The 19,599-nt window shown below is 44.9% G+C and overlaps 1 protein-coding gene across 1 annotated transcript in view; it reads left to right on the top strand.

Moving 5' to 3' along the window:
- LOC124620109 (E3 ubiquitin-protein ligase TRIM9) overlaps window positions 1–19,599 on the top strand; it is a 140,566-nt gene that overhangs the window by 49,781 nt on the left and 71,186 nt on the right. Inside the window, exon 6 of the mRNA XM_047146778.1 lies at window positions 3,990–4,129. Coding sequence (XP_047002734.1) covers window positions 3,990–4,129 — 140 coding nt within the window. The remainder of the gene's footprint in view (window positions 1–3,989; window positions 4,130–19,599) is intronic.

The raw sequence follows: 19,599 nt of genomic DNA, 5'->3' as shown, positions 1-19,599 counted from the left end.
CCGTTCAGTGGACGTCCAGTAGCGGTAATTGTGAGCAACTTCCAGCCTTCGTCGCCAAGGAACAGCAGTCAGCATGGGTGCATGAACCAGGCGCCTACTGCAGAGGCCCATACGCAGCAACGTTTACTAAACGGTCGTTGAGGAGACACTATTGATGGCTCCTTGGTTCATCTGGGCGGTCATTTGGTCAACAACTGCACGTCTTTTCGCCCGTACACATCTCCGCCGTTTCATAATTTTTTCCAACCTTGGCCCGAAAACTAATCATCACGCTCTTTTGGACGTCAGATAAATCGCTTCATTTACGCAATACGACAACGAGTGCACTGTTTTCCACGCTCCGGACACGCTTTATATACTCTGCACTACTAGTGCTGCAACCTATCACCTGTGAGTGGTTATTGCACGTTGACGTTGTACGTAAGCGGTTCTCACATTTATATGATTGGGCCGAGTATTTAGGTAGAAGAAGACAGTTTGTCTCATCAAAAATAGGCTTTCCCACAATTTGAACTTAGAACTCGACTACCACAGATTAATATTCTCGAACCCTGCATCTTTTATTACTGTAATTACAGATTCCTCCGATTATTTGGCTCAGTCGTTTTGGTCTCCTCTAACCGCATACCAAGTGATAAAACAAAGCTTCTTTTGGCGTATTTATTGTTTAATGGCCGACTTACAAAAGATTTCAAGTACTTTTTTTAGTGTCGTAGCTTTCCATCGGCCTGGGTAACACCCCCAATAGGGGTGCAGATGAAACTGCTTTGGTGGTGTTACCAAAAGCTTGACGATATGACTTGTACGGGAGCGCAGAACATTCAGTTCGATGATGTATCGCCGCACTCGCTCTCTCGCACACATAAAAACACACAGAGATGAGGAGCACCTTCTGACTGGTGCTAATGACCTCCGCAAGACATCGACAAGAGGTCAACGACCGTGAAGGCGAGAGAGCTAGCGGTCGTATACAGAGCCGGCAGTCTTCCGGTGATTCCGTCCGGCGCCGCCAGGGTCGCAGCTGTGGCGTCGGCTCATCGCTTGTAAGGCGATATGTATCGGTCGGGGATTAGCACCGGAGATGCAGACGTAAGCAACATGACCCTCCTTCAAAGGCTTCACTGCTGAAGGCTATGTGATCACAAGAGACACACAGATGCACAAAGTGTGTGTGTGTGTGTGTGTGTGTGTGTGAGAGAGAGAGAGAGAGAGAGAGAGAGAGAGAGAGAGAGACAGAGAGACAGATACGACAGCATCGATAAGCTTTGTTCTGGGTAGGACGAAACACGAAGAATCGATGATATTCCACGTCATTCTAGTATTAGGGCATGGGACTAAGAAGCAACTACAGTGGTGAAAAAAGGCTCAGTCGTGTCTTTAGACAGCATAATGGAGAAAACGGACATCCATCATACTTGAAACTTCCAGTAGTGGATCTGTACCTTTCAGCAAATGGGAAGCATTCAGTTCACGGCTATTCTAATAGTAATTCCTAAATCAGACAGCGGAGGTGGAGTTTGCGGTGAAAATTGTCAATACATCTGATCTGAGAAAAATATCTCGCAACACTAAGGATTTGGTTAATATTAATGTAGAAATAAGGAAATAAAAGAAATTAGAGCGTCTACTGAGGCGCGCAACAGCCACTTTGCTCACCCGATAGTGGTATCGACTGAAACATGGAGTAGCTAACAGTGAAACAAGACACATTCCACTGTGTTCTGCGCAGAATATACTGGCTGTCCCATCGATCTTGATCACCCCAAATAACTTTTAGTCAAGAAGCAAAATAACGAATGTATCACGCAAATATTGTTTAGCTTCCAGAGGGAGAATAATCAGCATGATAGTATGTATTACTTCTCCGTTCGTTAAGAGGATATGAACAATTGTACATCTTTTTTAAGCAACAGTTAGTTTTCCATTTTCTCCCTTCAGCACATGCTGAGCAACGTATTACATGCTCACAAAATTCTACATAATAAGAAACATAAACGACGATCTTTAATACCGCTTTGTAGTACTGCAAACCACTGCGGACACGAAATGATTGAAAGATGCTGAAAAGTGGTGATCATGGACAGTGATACACTGGTCCAAGCGATGGATGAAAGAATTCATCCCTGCTTTCAGTGTTGTTTGATGAAGTGAATTACGTAGAAACAATCACGATACTTCCCTCCATCGTCTCTGGAGTCTTTGGAATATCGCATCCCTAAGTAAAAAAGCCGAGAGGAGTGCCAAGCGGCTGCCTCGGGCATGAATGTGTGTGATGTCCTTAGGTTAGTTAGGTTTAAGTAGTTCTAAGTTCTAGGGGACTGATGACCTCAGATGTTAAGTCCCATAGTGCTCAGAACCATTTGAACCATTTTGAACCGAGAGGTGTTGTGTCAGGAGTCTAATAAGTAACTAGGCCAATTACTGTTCATCTAAGACCAACCAGTCTGCCAGGTTACCTTCGGTTCAGAAAACGCCATACACGCAGTTAATTATGTCCTGGACATCCACCGTTTTGGTACCAGATAAGCCTTCTTGATCTTAGCGGCTTTTCATCCAGAAGACGAGAAAGAATTAACGTGAGAAAGTTAGCTTGTGCTCCACCGTTCAGGTTAGCATAGGTGAAATAAGGGCTGATAACAGCAGTACTGTACTGATCATCTCATTCAAGACGTTATCTCGCCATTGATTTTTCTTTCTGACGTGCATTGTCAGGCTGATAGAAACAGTTATCGTCCTCGATCTTTTGGTTATAACCTTCCGCAATTATAGTTTTATTTGGAACCATACCCTAACCACGGAGATCAATCTCATGCCGTAACACCACCTTCTCGGTACTTCACTACACGTAAAGGCATTCGTCGAACCCCAACCCTTCCATTGGGGCGCGACAGAGTATAACGTGATGCGTCACTCCAAATCGCTCGTTTCCAGTCATCCACTGTGCAGTGGTGTCGGTCTTTAGACCACCTCAAACATCACTTAATACTGAATACACAAATGTGTGGCTTATGAGGAGCTGCTTGACCATCGTAACTCATCCTACCCCCTACGCACAGTCACTGTTCTGCCTGGACTGCTGGTATCCCTCTGGAACTCATGAGTGATTCCTTCCTCTAATTTCATGCCATTTTTTTACACAAACCTTTCGCAATGCTCGACAGACCCTGTCCTTCATTACAGGAGGTCTGCCGTGGCTTGGTTTAGTTGTGGTTGTTCCTTCGCGTTTCGATTTCAGAGTCACATCAACAATCGATTTTGGGTATCCTTAGAAGGATTGAAATGACCCCGATGGATTTGTTACTCAGGCGACAGCCGGTAACTAGTCCACGTTCAGAGTCACTGAGGTCTCGTGACCGACCCATTCTGCTATTACTTCTCCTCTACTGAGAATAGAATACACAGTGCCTGGTTTTAGACTGGCAGATCCGACTCTCGTGACATCTAATGATAACGATCGAGGTGGTGCAGTGGTTAGCACAGTGGACTCGCGTTTGGGAGGGTTCAAATCCGCGTCCGGCCATCCTGATTTAGGTTTGCCGTGATTTTCCTACATCGTTTCAGGGAAATGCCGGGATGGTTCCTTTGAAAGGGCACGGGTGACTTCCTTCCCCATCTTTTCGTAGCCCAGTGTGACTGATGACCTCGCGTTTGGTCCTCTCCCCTGAATCAACCAACCAACATCTATTGGTAGATTCTCCATTACGTAGCAATGTCCTGATAGTTTTGATCAGGTAGTGAATGAAGAGGAACACAACGCGTCCTATCAACCTAGACGATTTCACCTTCTTTGGTTCTATGCATGCAGCGTGCTCGTAGCTTATTTAAACCTAAGTATGAAGCACACTTCCCTTTTGGTCTCAGTCGCGTTTTCCGGCTTGATTGTTAACAAGAAAAACTATTACAATTGTGCAGCTGAAATGGGTAACAGTATATTACTTGTGTGTTTCCAGTGTACACCGTGAATGTTGAAGTTGACTTCGTTTCTGCAGCTCCCGCGGCGCCCATCATCATCCCCGAGGAGTGCAGCGCCGAGAACAACAGCGTGACGGTGGCGTGGCAGCCGCCGCCCACCTCCTTCGTCGAGGGCTACGTCCTCGAGCTGGACGACGGCAGCGGCGGCGAGTTCAGGGTGAGTGCCGCCTTGCTCTGCCCTCACGCCCAGGAGGCCGCGCGGCCGCCGTGTCGTCCCCTGCCAGATAGGGGCATTAGGGTGTGGTGTGGAAGGACTTGGGATCAACACATCTCAGCCGTTGTCAGCTTCAGAGCCTCTGCTTCCAATTCAAGTAGCTCCCCCATTGGTTTCTAATCGTCCCGCAAAAAAATAAATAAATAAATAAATAAAGAAAAATACTGGCAGTACCGAGAATTTGACCTCTGTCTTCAGCAAGGAAATCAGATGCACTGACCGTTAAGCACTCTGATCTTTGGTTTCTTGTATTTGTGAATTTTTGTAAATGTGCAAGATCCACTCCTGAACTAAACCTCAATGTGTCTTTCTCAGTATAGCCACGAGTCCGTAGATGGTGAAGCAGGAGCACTTGAGCTAAACTCAGCTTGTTTTTTTCACGTGAGACAGCAAGGAAAGAATTACTCGCTCTCGTGTTATTTTCATTTTATTTTATTTGGTGCCATTACAAGTGACCTACCACCTTGTTACTAAGACAGGCCGTATTTTCACAATATGAAATGTGGATCTTATTCTTCTCATATAAAAGTGGATGTATGTGTGTTTGTTCCATATCTCCTCCTAAACCACTAGATCGATTTCAACCAAACCTGGTACACATCTCACTTATTGTCTGGGAAGAGCCACTGTGGTAGTAAGAACAATGTACCTCTCAAACATGTGGGGATGGCGGTGGAAAATAAGCTTAGATGACGACTCGTAAATAACCACGCTATATTCCCCCACTATTTTAGAATGAGAGCACTTAATAACTTTCAACAAATTTTACACATGATTTCAAACACATACGAGAATTTTTCTCGCTAATATCCACTACAAAATGATGAAACGAAAAAAGTTTATCGCTTATTACATTATCGCTGTTCATGTATCAGGCTCGACCTTCCAATTTCTTACTGCTTTAGTACTATATTTTGCTGACCATAATCGCATGTACCAGTTAATGTACCTGTAAAATTATATCATTATACGACACATAGTCCAAGAGGTAGGACGTCATAAACATTGATCTGCCTGAAAATAAAACTGCAGGGCAAAATTCGCTAGTGATACAAATTTGTACAAATATTTGTGAAATTTGTTAAATACTTATGAAATACATGTGACATGTGCATACCCGGGAAACCCACGAGCAAAAATCTCCTCCTAAACCGTAGGATCGATTCCTGTTAAACTTGGCACTCATATTACTTACTATTTGGAAAGAGATAGTGTGGGAGTAAGAATTGGCAATCTGCTATTGGGGTGGGGACTATAACGTGGAGGTAAAAGGGAGATGCAGGGATGGACGGACAGCGAGGGGAAAGGAGAAAATGACACAGGTAGAAGGGAGGAGGCCGTGGACAAATAGAAGGGAGGGGGAAATGGACACAGAAAGGGAAGATGAGGTGATGGACGAGAGAGGGTAGGAGGAGATGATGGAAGTAGAGGGGATGGTGCAGCTGGACAAAGGGGAAACAATGGAAGGGGTGGGGCGGATAAACAGGGAGAGTGGGATGGAGGAGATCGGCTAATAAAATTGGAATAAATACGTACCTAGGCAACACCGGATTCTCAGTTAGCATTTTAATAATAGCAAAGAATCTTTAATAACTCCTAGACTACCCCTGCCACTTATTATGTTCAAAGTGGCTTCTTGTTGTTAATATTTGTGACAGAAAAAGTAGTTATTACACGCCTGTATGTCGGGTACCTCGGCGTCTATAACAGCTCTGCTAGATGCACTCTTATGCAATGGCCGGTTCGTCACACACAACCAACGCCATACAGAGATAAATGACGCGACCATCCTCCATCGCCACTTGCCGGCTGTGCAAATGGCCTCCCTATGCTTTGCAGTACCGCTCTGTATTACAGCTCATGATAGCAAATTTTCCACCTTACGTAGCGTCCAGATATAATGCGAAACATGGTAAATAAATGATGCCTGAAATAAGATGTAACGTCACTAATGGTTTTCGAGAGGATGTCTAATTAAACACCTTTCAGCTGTCAAATTTCAAACCGTATTTTATTTGGCAAGCAGTTTCGGCGGTTTGCTACGCCATCTTCAGTCCCCTGACCGACGTGTAGGAAGAATCTACCTCGGTTGTGATCAAAACAGGGACCAGCAATATTGGTATTAGTCGATATTTGTTACAGTCATCACTTCAACCATCACTTGCCGACGGTGGTGTATTTGTAATTCACGTCTAAAAGCAATACAAAAAAATGTGCAAGGTACTGCGAGACCCTCGGAAAACTGGAAGGACGTATTCGACAAGTTCGTCCTCATACGGAGTACCCACTTCTTCAGCATGACAATGCCACACCACACACAAGCGATGCGAAATCTGCTACAATCCGACGCCTTGGGTTCACTGTCACCGATCATCTACCATACAGTCCCGACTTGGGCCCATCTGATTTTCATCTGTTTCCAAAACTTAAAGTACGACTTCCAGGACTTCAGTTTGATAGTGAAGAGGTGCAAGCAGAGGTGAAGTTGTTGCTCTGTCAAACATTCCTCAGTGACTGTATCAACAAACTGGTCGCTCGTTGCAGGAAATACGTTCGTCGCCAGGGTGACTATGTTGAACAATAAATATGTGGGCATGAAGAATAGAAATGTAGAATGTTAATAACATTTGTTTTGTTTAAAAAGCTTGAAGAGCTTTCACATAAAAAATTAGGAGGCGTTACTTTTCAGCAGGCTTCGTATATCAACACGCTTGTTTGCAACTTCATCAAATGAGAGCTGACAGCAGTATTCGTTTATTTAAACAAAATCAGGAATTCTTTGGGTATTTTCATTATGATGTTACGTTTGTGCCTCAGCGATAGCGCTCAGGGACACGTGCTACATTTCTTATGCGGCAATTTTCCCAGCGGGTACCTTATTCGACCTGGACGTATTCAGTCTTTCATGATAAAATATTCCGACACTTTAATGGGTGAAAGCTGACGGGACAATGAAGCCGGAGCGAGACGCCACCTCATTACGCACTCTACCGGCACGAGGTTCCGCTGCGCTATTCATATGCAGCAGGCGGGCGGATAGCTGGCCTTCAAGAACGAAGACGCAGCGGCGCGGAATTGATCGGAAGGTGCGTAGCCTCAGCGTGTAATCAAAGCCTTGATCAATGGAAATGACAGGGCTCCGATGATAGGAAACCAGCGTGAATACCGTTAAAGATTTCATCTGCTTTCTGCGTGAAGGGAGTGCCGCAGTGTAGAGCGGTACCGCGTAGAATAACCAAGGCTTCACGGGATGGTCCCCACTTATTGTTGGTCGATGTAAGCCGTTCTAGTGCGGCATGGAGGGGGCGTTGAAGCTATAAATGAGCGCCAGGTCTGACTTTAAGGAGGGTGCCGCAAAGAACCGACTAATAATGCAGCACAGGGGGCATTAGATTCCGATCTATTATCGCCATCCAAAGTGAGCGGTACAAAGTGAACATTCGGGGTGTCGAGATAGTATTCGAAACTTCTAACCACCACCAAAAGCACAATGATGTGGCATAAATTTCACTGAGGCCAAGAAACTGGGCAAACGAATCAGATTGGTAGTAGGGAAGGCGAATACTCCACTGTGTTTTATTGGGAGAATTCTGGGAAAGTGTAGCTCATCCATAAAAGATACAGTGTATAGCACGCTAGTGCAACCCGTGCTGGAATACTGTTAGAGTGTTTGGGATCCCCACCAAGTCGCATTGACGGAAGATATCTAAGCAATTCAGAGGTAGGCTGCTAGATTTGGTTAGATCACCACGAGGTGCTATCCTCAAGAACTCAAATGGGAATCCCCGGAGGAAGGACGATGATCTTTCCGCAAGGCACTACTGCAGACATTCAGAGAACCAGCATTTGAGGCCGACTGCAGGACGATTCTTCTGTCACCAACGTAAATTTCACGTAAGGACCATGAAGATGAAATACGAGAAATCAGAGCTCATAGGAAGGCTTTCCTACGGCCGTTTTTCGTTTCCTCCATTTGCGAGTAGAATATTAGAGGACGTAACCAGTAGTGGTACAAGGTACCACCCCCATCCGCTGTACGGTGTTTTACGGAGTATGTACAAAGATATAGAAGTGGATGACTTTTAGAATATTACATGGCTTCTAGTCCTCTACGTAGCCACAAGTGGAATTTCTGTCTTAGAGAAGTCCAGTAAATGGCTCAAATTGCTCTGGGCATTATGGGACTTAACTACTGTGGTCATCGGTCCCCTAGAACTTAGAACTACTTAAACCTAACTAACCTAAGGCCATCACACACATCCATGCCCGAGACAGGATTCGAACCTTCGACCGTACCGGTCTCGCGGTTCCAGACTGTAGCGCCTAGAACCACTCGGCCACTCCCGCCGGCGGTAGTCCAGTAAATCTCACGTATTTGGACCTTCATTTTTACTGTTGTCAGTTTGATGGCACTGTAATCGTTTGAGCCACTATTTCGTGGTAGCCCGTTAACATCGAAGGACTGACAAAGAAGAAAATCCTTTCTTCAGTATAAATTAATTTCTTCAATTAGGTTTCTATATGTACTTAATCCTAATCCGATGACGAGTAAGTAGTATAGTCCACCGATTTTCTGTTGTTTATGCCCGATGTTACAAAACGGATTTTTAGCCAGTTTACTGACAGGCCAGCCCAAATAGCCGAACACGTTGAAGCGCCCTCTTCCGGGACACAGCGAGGCGTGTTAACACTGGATCGAATCCGCCCAGCAGATTAACAATGAGGTTCGGTGTGGAAGCCACGCTGGATTTAGTTTTTAGGCTGTTTTCCACATGCGACTTGGTGAATACCGAGCTCTTACACACGTCTCGCCTCAGATAGACAATATGGAAACACTTGGAGGAACGAAATCATACTTGAACAAGAGATTTTCACTACACGCAGGCTGATGGGGTGTACGCACAAATTCCGTCCCCAGGGAGAAGAAAGGGAGAATGGAGGAGGGTGTTCGTTATGGTGTCAGGAAGGGCATCCAACCACCAACTTAACATTGAAGGTGCTAAAACCATATACCAATAGCCGATCCCGTAGAACAACTGGAAAGGGCAAAGAAGAAGCCAATTCAATGCTACATATATACATTCAACTAAAAGAATATTAATTGTGAATGGGATTGCAGGGCAAGAAATCAACATTGGTCCAAAATAAACTAACCTGGAAGAAAATCTTTAAAGTGTGGTGAGAAAAACATTTTGCGCAAGAAGTTCATGGATCCAAAAAATATATGTTACTGCCCCCGTGCACTAAGATGGGCCTAATGAAACAGTACATGAAAGTAAAATGTTTCCTCACCTAACAAAGGCGCGTTAAATTACTTGACATTTTCAAAATGACGTTCGATTCTTACTGTGAGTCAAAAATGGCTGTGCACGAGACGGAGGCTTGAGTATCATTCAGTGAGGTGGATACGGAATTCTTAGACAGCAGGAAGCACCCACATTAAATTATAACGCTGCTGTTATAGCCAATATGCAGTTTGACGAGTTAGTCTGTTTGGTGACCCTCAAGATTTACGATTTGAACGCTCACCTCGATTCTTTACTTCGAAAATTTAGGTGAGTTCATTAAAGTAGAAGAGGAGGCTAGACTTCATAGTGATGGATATGCGAGTGTCGATATCAAGGCCGCCGGAATACCAGTGCAATGGGGGACTGCTGCTGTTTGAGAATGAATTTTCAGTTTTCTGCGGAGGAGTGTGCATTCACCAAAACCTGCAACAGGCAATTCAAGGGGGAAGAAGCTATATTAGCTTCTATAAGGGAGAGGCGAAAACGAAATATAATTCAATGGTCAAACAATACACACCTATTAAACATGAATTTTTTTATAGTTATTTGGTAAAAAAACTGAAGAATTGAAAATAGTATTATTTTACACTACAATTACGTTTATTTTTGTAATTTTCTAGTTAATGACGAAGTCACATTGTCAGAGAATCCTCCTTGATACAAAAAGGAACCGAGTTCAGATAGGGATTCACTGCCGAAAAAAAACTGTACAAGTAAGCTATTACCTAACAAAAAGTATTTGTTCAAATGTGTGTGAAATCTGCTAAGGTCATCAGTCCCTAAGCTAACACACCACTTAACCTAAATTATCCTAAGGACAAACACACACACCCATGCCCGAGGGAGGACTCGAACCTCCGCCGGGATCAGCCGCACAGTCCATGACTGCAGCGCCCTAGACCGCTCGGCTAATCCCGCGCGGCATGTATATGTTGTCAAAAATGGTTCAAATGGCTCTGAGCACTATGGGACTCAACACCTTAGGTCATAAGTCCCCTAGAACTTAGAACTACTTAAACCTAACTAACCTAAGGACATCACACACACCCATGCCCGAGGCAGGATTTGAACCTGCGACCGTAGCAGTCCCGCGGTTCTCGACTGCAGCGCCAGAACCACACGGCCACCGCGGCCGGCTATATGTTGTCAGTGGCCAATGTAACTCACGACAATGACGCTGTGGACACTGTGTGATAAAGTGAACTGTGGTGCCCCTCCACAGCACGACATGTGTCTGTCACACAGAGGACTTCTTGAAGGATAACTGGGAGGTATTTGAAGCAGAAGTGGTGACTCCAGTTCCCAAAACTGAACTTTAACGGCTGATAAAGTGATGCGCTGACCGTACACACTTCCGTTGCTACGAATCAGTGACACCTAACGAACAGAATGAAACTGAAGTCATTCACCCGATACCAACAAAAGCAACTCCGAGGAGTTTGGTATTCTGACTTTCACCGCAGTCTATGAGACCGATGGTCACCCCAGATTTGGGAATATTCGGATACTTAATTCCACTTTACTACCGCTGTAAAAGGAAATACATATTTACGCACGTAAACACAATTACTGCGTTACCGAATCACCAGGGTTAAAGGTTATCTGGCATATTTGGTCGATTTTGAAACAGATAGCACCCTGTTGCATTATTTCTACCCCAACATCGCTCACCGAAATAAATTTGCCCTCTGTATTTATGTATAAAAGCCTTTCTACTTTTAGATAATTATTTTCGAGGTGTATTTTGAAACGAAAGTTCCACCGTCAGGGTATTCGATATTCGCTTGCGGCTTTTCGTTATGACCTGGTGAAGCAGTCATGCTGAGGAAGATTCTCAAGTGAATACTGGACATGCTGACTACGGCACTTTCGTTCCGTAACACATATTGGAAATAAAAGTCTAAAACACCGAAATACTGACAGTCCACAGAATTTCATTCATAAATGTATATCTTGGTCGTTTCCGTTGATACCCCACAGGGTTTGTTTTCCTTTGAAGACTGCCAGTGGTTGAGCATTCCTTGGTCTCGTTACAGGCTCGCACAGCAGTGGGGTTGCCACTTCACTACCTCTGAGTCTGCAGGATTTGCCTTCCGGGTTTTCTCCTCTAGGGCAGTTGTCCCCTATACGTCTGTAGAGCCTAACCAGCCGCGATTTCCAAACTCCGAAAAGTTTCGGACGTCAATATCGGATTAGGAATGAAAAAAATCGAGAAGAACTGTATAACGAAGGGAGAAACAACGCAGTAGAGAAATACAGAAACAGGTGGAAAGAGCATGTGAGCAGAATTCCAGAAGAAAGATTGACGAAACGATTATGGAGATACAGTGTGAAAAACAAGAAACTCTGGTAGGACCACAATGGGGAGGGCTCAACAGTAACCTTTGAAGAGGAAACTGGCAGACAGCCTAGTCCCTGAAAGTGGAGTTCATGATGGTGGTTCTTGTGCTGGTGTTGATGATGATGATTAGGAAATCTTATATCTTTCACTCTCTCTGTATACCATAGATTCTCTAAATACTGTAGATTCTTAAAAAAGGAGGAAATACCACTTTGCTCTGCTTCAGAACTGATAGATACACTGTCCAGTCACATTAACGTGAGCATTTGCCAAAAGCCTGAATAACCACCTTTTACAGAGCGGACTGTTGCCATACGAGCAGGAAGAGAGTCGGTGAGTTCCTGAACGGTACCAACAGGGATATCCGGACAGAGTGGCCGAGCGGTTCTAGGCACTACAGTCTGGAACCGCGCGACCGCTACGGTCGCAGGTTCGAATCCTGCTTCGGGCATGGATGTGTGTGATGTCCTTAGGTTAGTTAGGTTCAAATAGTTCTATGTTCTAGGGGACTGATGACCTCAGAAGCTAAGTCCCATAGTGCTCAGAGCCATTTTTAACCAACAGGGATATGGAGCCATGCCACCTCCAGTGCAGTGACAGCTGCGCTCGGTTTCTCCGTTGGGAATCCTTTCTGCGAAGAGCCCGATTGAGGTGATACCACAGACTTTCGACTCTCTTTAAGTCTGGGGAGTTTGTTGGATAGGGGAGAACGGTAAACTCATCCTGGTGCTCTTCTAACAACACATGTACACTGCGATCTGTGTGATAAGTTGTATTGTCCTACTGGTATATGATATCGTCCCAGGGAAAAACGAATTGCATATAAGGCGTGAACATAGTCCCCAAGTATAGATGCATTCTTCCAGAGTGACGAAATAACCCAGGGAATGCCACGAAATCATCCCCGAGACCATAACGCTCCCTCCTCCAGCCTGGACCCTTCCGACGACTGCCGCTTCATCTGGAAAGATCAACTGTCGCCACTCAGTGAATGAATGTCCAGTTGCGGTATTGGCGTTTAAATTCCAGCCTTCGTCGCCGATGAACAGTAGACGATATGGGTGCATTAAACACGCGCCTGATGCAGAGACCCATATGTAGCAATGTTCTCTGAACGGCCGTTGAGGAAACACTGTTCATGCGAGCGGTCTTACTGAACAACTGCACGTCTATTCGCCCGTATACATCTCAGCAGCTGTCGTTCACCGCTGTAATCTATGGTGCTTGGCGCACCGCAGCTGCGTCGGCGTCGGTTCTGGATGACGCCATTTTGGCCATTTGCTGTATACTTGCACCAGGCCGGCACACAAATGTTTTACAGATGTAGCCGTTTCGGAAATGGTTCCACCCTTGGCCCGAAAGCCAACGACCATGCCCTTTTGGAAGTTAGATAAATCGCGCATTTTCCGCATCACGACTAGAACCGCACTGTTATCCTTTTCCGCGTTCTCCCCTCCCCCGACACGCTTTATACAACTTCCACTTCTATTGCTGCCACCTGCCGTCTGTGAGTTGTTATTGCACGTCGACGTCAAATATAGGCGGCGGTCACATTAATGTTACTGGGCCGATTACATTAGGTGATGATTCGCTACAGGGTACTGGTAGTGCAGGTTCATGTTAATCATGATGTTCACGCTTTGTGATCAGTGTCTACAGAACTTTGACACGCTCCGTTAGCAACTTTCTGAATACATCGTAAGTAACAGTTCTGCTTTCACATTAGACTCGTTGGGACTGTTACATTCCCCGCCACAATAACGTCTCAATTGAGTCCCGAGCGTCGTGCTATGCCGCTAGGAATTCGCCCAGTCACGGCACCTACTCGAGGGGAACGTAGCCACACCGGAAGACGGGAAGGAAAGAAGCCCGCATGCCTTCACTGGCGACGCTATCTGATGTCGGCCCGCATGCTGCCCAGAAACGGGACTCCACCTGGCATATTCTGATGAGTACGACGGGGTCAGTACCTGTCAAACAGATCGGGAGAAGGCTGCTGGAATAAGGATAGTTCTTCATTGGACGATTTCCGACGGCATCTACTTTGTGGCAAACAGGTTTTATCTAGTTTATGTTGGAAAAAGAATGTCTGCTTCAGAAGGGCAGTATAACTAGGAAGAGCGTGAGTTTGGTAGAATATCGTTTCATATTTACTTGGGATGTAGAGTCAATCACTTGCTAAGACTCCACGCTTTCGTTGAAGTAGGTGAATGTACAGAATAAGACGGCAAACGTGCGTGTGGAATCCATAACTGTGTCATCTCTGTAACAGATATACGAATTTTAGATGAACTTTGAGAGGAGGAATGTAGCTTGATAGCCACGGGTTTTTCTTCGATCCCATTGGGCCTTCATGTATTTGACTCAGTGCCCCAGACGCTTTGTTATCCAGCGTCTAGGCGGCTCACGGGTGTTTAGAGCCGGCCACTGTGGCCGAGCGGTTCTAGGCGCTTCAACTGGAATCGCGCTGCTGCTGCGGTCGCAGGTTCGAATCCTGACTCGGGCGTGGTTGTGTGTGATGTCCTTAGGTTAGTTAGGTTTAAGTAGTTCTAAGTGTAGGGGACTGATGACAGATGTTAAGCTCCATAGTGCTTAGAGCCATTTGAACCATTTTTGGTGTTTAGGGGGATGGTATTTGGCGCGAATAAATAGATTCAAATTGGAATCAAACTGCTCTGTCGTGGCTCTCTTAGCGTCAGGAATGGTGTCAAAAAGTTTTCCTTTGAGCACAGTTTTAATTTTTGGGAAGAGCCAGAAGTCACATGGTGCTACATCGGGTGAGTACGTTGGATGTAGACAGACAGGAACAACACTTGTTTCGGCCAAAACTTGCGAACTAAAAGCGAGGCGTGACGTGTCGGCTTGTTGTGATCAAGAAGGAAGCCGCTGTCCCAATTTTCTGCTCTCTTTCTTCGTACATCGTTTCGCAAACGTTGCAGTACACCCTCGTAAAATTCGTCTTTTTAGTTGTTGCCCTTATAACGAACTTCAATCGGACCAAGCCCTCAATATCAGCAAAAATGAATGAGTATGACTTTGATATTCGATTTTGAGTAATGTGCCTTTTTCTTTTTACGGTGAGGAGATACGCTGGTTTGCAGTTGGGAACTCTGAATTTTCGTGTCTAGGTCATCTCCAGTTACAACTTAGGGCATAAGTTTGGATATGAATGTAGACGATCTTCCAACTTCGCGACAGCTGACATGCGATTTCTTTCTGTTCAGCACTCAAACGTGTGAGAACAAATTGCAAATTATCGGTTAAAAGGCTTTCCACGGACCCCTACAGAACGCTCAGTTCTTCGGTAAGCTCTTGAATAGTTATTTGCCTGTTTAAGCGAACAATTGTTGCCACTTTTTGCACGTTTTCTTCTGTTTTTGAGGATAATGGACGTCCTGAACGTTGTTCGCCTTCTACTGACTCGTTTCTGCTTTTAGATCGCTCTCACCACTTATAAACAGACTTCAGAGTTACAGCATTATCGTCATGTACTGATTTCAATATTTCGTGAGTTTACCTGGCAGTTTTTTCGCAATTTGAAACCTAACTTAACATTCACGCGTTCGAAATCCATGATGCGTGACAGACGCGGTAAATACAACCTCACCTTAGCGTATTCGATGAACTGTGGATGAAGCCCGACCAACAGGCATTACATGCATGGATCAAAAATGATAGTGTATTGAGAATGGCTAGTTTCTAGCTGAAATCTGGATCTGCCAATAAAAAGAATTAAAAAGGACGACTGATAGCTGAAATCTGTTATTTACAAGTCAACATAACAGTCGCTGAGTGCAACAGCCTTCTGAATGGAAGGCAACCTGAAGTCAGGACGTGTTCGAACTTGACGCCGCCTGTCTCAACGGATCAGACTGTCGGAAAAATTGCATCATATGGCTGTAAAGTGAGCATTTGCTGGTAAAAAAATCCATTCACCGTATTTTTTTGATTACACCTCGCGTGAACTACAGAGAAAACCTAAAGATAAACATTTAGGAAACGCTAGAGCTTTACGCAGATACTCATACACTCCCGCAGCAGACGCTACAAGAGAAGTGTTTTGCTGGACGGAGTTGATTACTCTAAAATTCCAAGAGGAGACTTTCTAAGAAAACTCAGCCAGCATATTACTTCTTCTGAATTTACATTACGAAGTGTACACGATAGTAAAATAAGAAAGTTTAGAGTTCATACGGAGGCTAACCGACAGTCGTGCTTTCTTCACACCATTCGTTAACGGAACAGGAGAGATTGATGACACTGACGTCGGAAGTGAGTCTCGCCACACAACGTAAAGCGGTTCACAGAATGTAGATGTTGATGTAGATTGAAAATATCATAATTGTCCCTTTGTTTATGTTTTTATACGTTTGCACCTCCACACTGAAGAATAGCGCCGGCTGTTCGAGCAGCGTCCAGTTATGTTCAACAAACGCCAGGCAAGGTGGTAGCAGGGCAGAGAGGTCGCATTTGGTAATATCGTAGAGTATTTCGAGTTCCGGCATTGCCCTTATGACCGAAGTAATTCTCCCTAAAAAGTTTGTCAGAACCGGAAGACTGGACAAATTTTTAATTTAATTTTTGGAACATTACCTCCCAGAAACGAATATGAAGGCATGTAGTTCGTACTGCCAAAGAAAACCGCGGACAGTGTTCATGGTCTTGGTGCAGTTTCTTCGCACGTCTACAACAGAGTTGAAAGGATATCTGTGAGAAGATTCACTGATGACATAGCCATTCTCAGGAAAAAAAGGAAGAGCTGCAGGGCCTGTTGAATTGAATGAACGGTTTAATGAGCACTCACTACGGTTTGACAGGAAACCAAAGAAAGACGAAAGTAGTGAGGAGTAACGAGTTTAGCGATAAAATTGACAAAAGAAGCTGAAGGGTCCAGGAAAAGAAACAGCTTGACCTTTTTTCGAGTTTTCACTGGAATATGAAAGTATGAAACAGACCCAAAACTTCTTACTATAATAAGTGCAAAAAAAAAACTTCATTCATACTGTAAATGAGCTTTGGAAAGAAGCTGTACAGGGAAAGGAAGAACTCAGTCCAAATGAAACAATGCTTAGTCCAAGAGGTGCTGGTCTGTAAGGTTGGGCACAAGCCATGATACAGGTCGCAACTCTGACAAACATTTGTCCTCAAACATTGTTGTAATTCTGTGCGTTGTTTGGCACGTTAAGCATTTACGTAGAGGTCTTTATATAATGGACCAAAGTATCCGCATTTTTGTGAAAATGCTGATATGGAAGGTGATGCTTGTAGTGAAAGTGTCGCATATCTCAAGTAAACAAGAAGATTAATCACTGTTCGATTAGTTGGGACAAAACTTACATTGTACGTTACAAAGTTTTCGACAACGGGCCTGAAGATAACAGTCAACTTATTTTAAAAGAATTCAGCTTAATGGAATCTGTAGAGTTGCAGAATGCTTATTTATATGATGTCGTTTATGTATTTAAGATACTCACACAAGGCCTAGGAAAGGTGAATGTGAAGTAAGATTTAACAATACACCTTACAAGCAGAGTTCGAGAACAAACAGGAGGTGACGTGAAAGAAGCTATAGTTTGCGTAACTTATGTATGATAAAGCAGAGAATATCAAAAAGGAAGCTTCACTATTTAGTTTCTAGTCTTCAAACTATTGGGAATGCCCCTAATATTAAAGGAAGGAAACACGGAAACAGGAAATTAAGTGATGAAGCAGTTAATACTATAAGCAACAAACTGCCTCCTTTTCGGACATAAATAGTCATTACGGGTAAAAACATAAAGCTAAAGTACATTATATAAAATATAAATAATATATATTTGTATACTATATGGCACCCCAATAAATATATAAAATCATGCGCAGACTCAAATGCGAAGTTATGTCAAAATTCCAGAAAAATCGGAAATTTAATACATCGAACAAACGAGCGTGAGATTTTTTACTCACAACGTATCTCTATCGTCACCTTGCGTCTCCCAGCGGCACCTGGCGAGGAATGACCGCTAGTCAGACACATGCACGGCGCATGTAGTATCAGTGAGCATGCTGTCTGTGTATAGAATGGAGAAGGCGCGCGATCTGTCTGAGTTTGACCGAGGTTAGATTGTGATGGCCCGGGGGCTCGGCACAAAAATTTCGGAAACAGCACGACTTGTCGAGTGTTCAACACGTGGCGAAACCAAGGTAAGACCGCTTCCAGGGGTCGTGGGGTTGGGCGGCCACCGCTCATTACAGATGTCTTACGTCGTAGGCTGCGCAGACTGTTAAGTCAGGACAGGCAGCGAACTATGGCGAAACTAACATTAGACTTTAGCGCTGGGCAGAGTACAAGTGTGTCTGAACACACAGTGCACCAAACACTCCTAACGATGTGTGTGCGCAGCCTACGACCCTTGCATGTGCCAGTGTTAACACCATGATTTCTGCAGCTACAATGCACATCGGCACTGGACGTTGGCCCAGTGGCAGAACGTTGTATGGCCTGATGATTCCCGATACCTTCTTCACCATGCCCATGGGTGGGCACAAATCCGTCACCTTCCAGGGTAACAGCTCCTTGACACCTGTACTGTGGGACGGAGACAAGTTGGCGACAGCTCCATTATGCTCTGGGCAAGCACCTGACGGCCAAGGATTATTGTACAGCCCTTCATGACGGTAATGTTTCCCGACGGAAGCGACATTTTTCAGGAAGATAATGCGCTACGTTACTAGGACATGAATGTGATGGAGTGGTTCGAGAAACACACTAACGGGTGACTGAACGTGGCTCCAGAGCTCATCGCCTCCTAATTTGTGGAAATTGGGTGACTTGTATGTGAAGGTGTGGTGGCAACTCCCTCCAGCGACCTACCAAGGCGTCATTGCTTCCACGCCACATCGCGTCGCCGTTGTTATCCGTGCCAAAGTCATTCCGGCTGTTACGTAGGTGGTGATAATGTTCTGGATAATTAGTGTATATACACTTCTGGCCATTAAAATTGCTACACCACAAAGATGACGTGCTACAGACGCGAAATTTAACCGACAGGAAGAAGATGCTGAGATATGCAAATGATTAGCTTTTCAGAGCATTCACACGAGGTTGGCGTCGGTGGCGACACCTACAACGTGCTGACATGAGGAAAGTTTCCAACCGATTTCTCATACACAAACAGCAGTTAACCGGCGTTATCTGGCGAAACGTTGTTGTGATGCCTCGTGTAAGGAGGAGAAATGCGTACCATCACGTTTCCGACTTTGATAAAGGTCGGATTGTAGCCTATCGCGATTGCGGTTTATCGTATTGCGACATTGCTGCTCGCGTTGCTCGAGATCCAATGACTGTTAGCAGAATATGGGATTGGTGGGTAATACGGAACGCCGTGCTGGATTCCAACAGCCTCGTAACATTAGCGGTCGAGGCGACAGGCATCTTATCCGCATGGCTGTAACGGATCGTGCAGCCACGTCTCGATCCCTGAGTCAACAGATGGGGACGTTAGCAAGACAACAACCATCTGCACGAAAAGTTCGACGACGTTTGCAGCAGCATGGACTATCAGCTCGGAGACCATGGTTCCGGTTACGCTTGACGCTGCATCACAGACAGGAGCGGCTGCGATTGTGTACTCAACGACGAACCTGGGTGCACGAATGGCACAACCTATTTTTTTGGAAGAATCCAGGTTCTGTTTACAGCATCATGATGGTCGCATCCGTGTTTGGTGACATCGCGGTGAACGCACATTGGAAGCGTGTATTCGTCATCGCCATACTGGCGTATCACCCGGCATGATGGTATG

This window comes from Schistocerca americana, chromosome 6 (assembly GCF_021461395.2).
Source record: "Schistocerca americana isolate TAMUIC-IGC-003095 chromosome 6, iqSchAmer2.1, whole genome shotgun sequence".
NCBI lineage: Eukaryota > Metazoa > Arthropoda > Insecta > Orthoptera > Acrididae > Schistocerca > Schistocerca americana.
The sequence above is the reverse complement of the archived record's forward strand: the minus strand, read 5'-3'. Positions and strand labels throughout refer to the sequence as shown.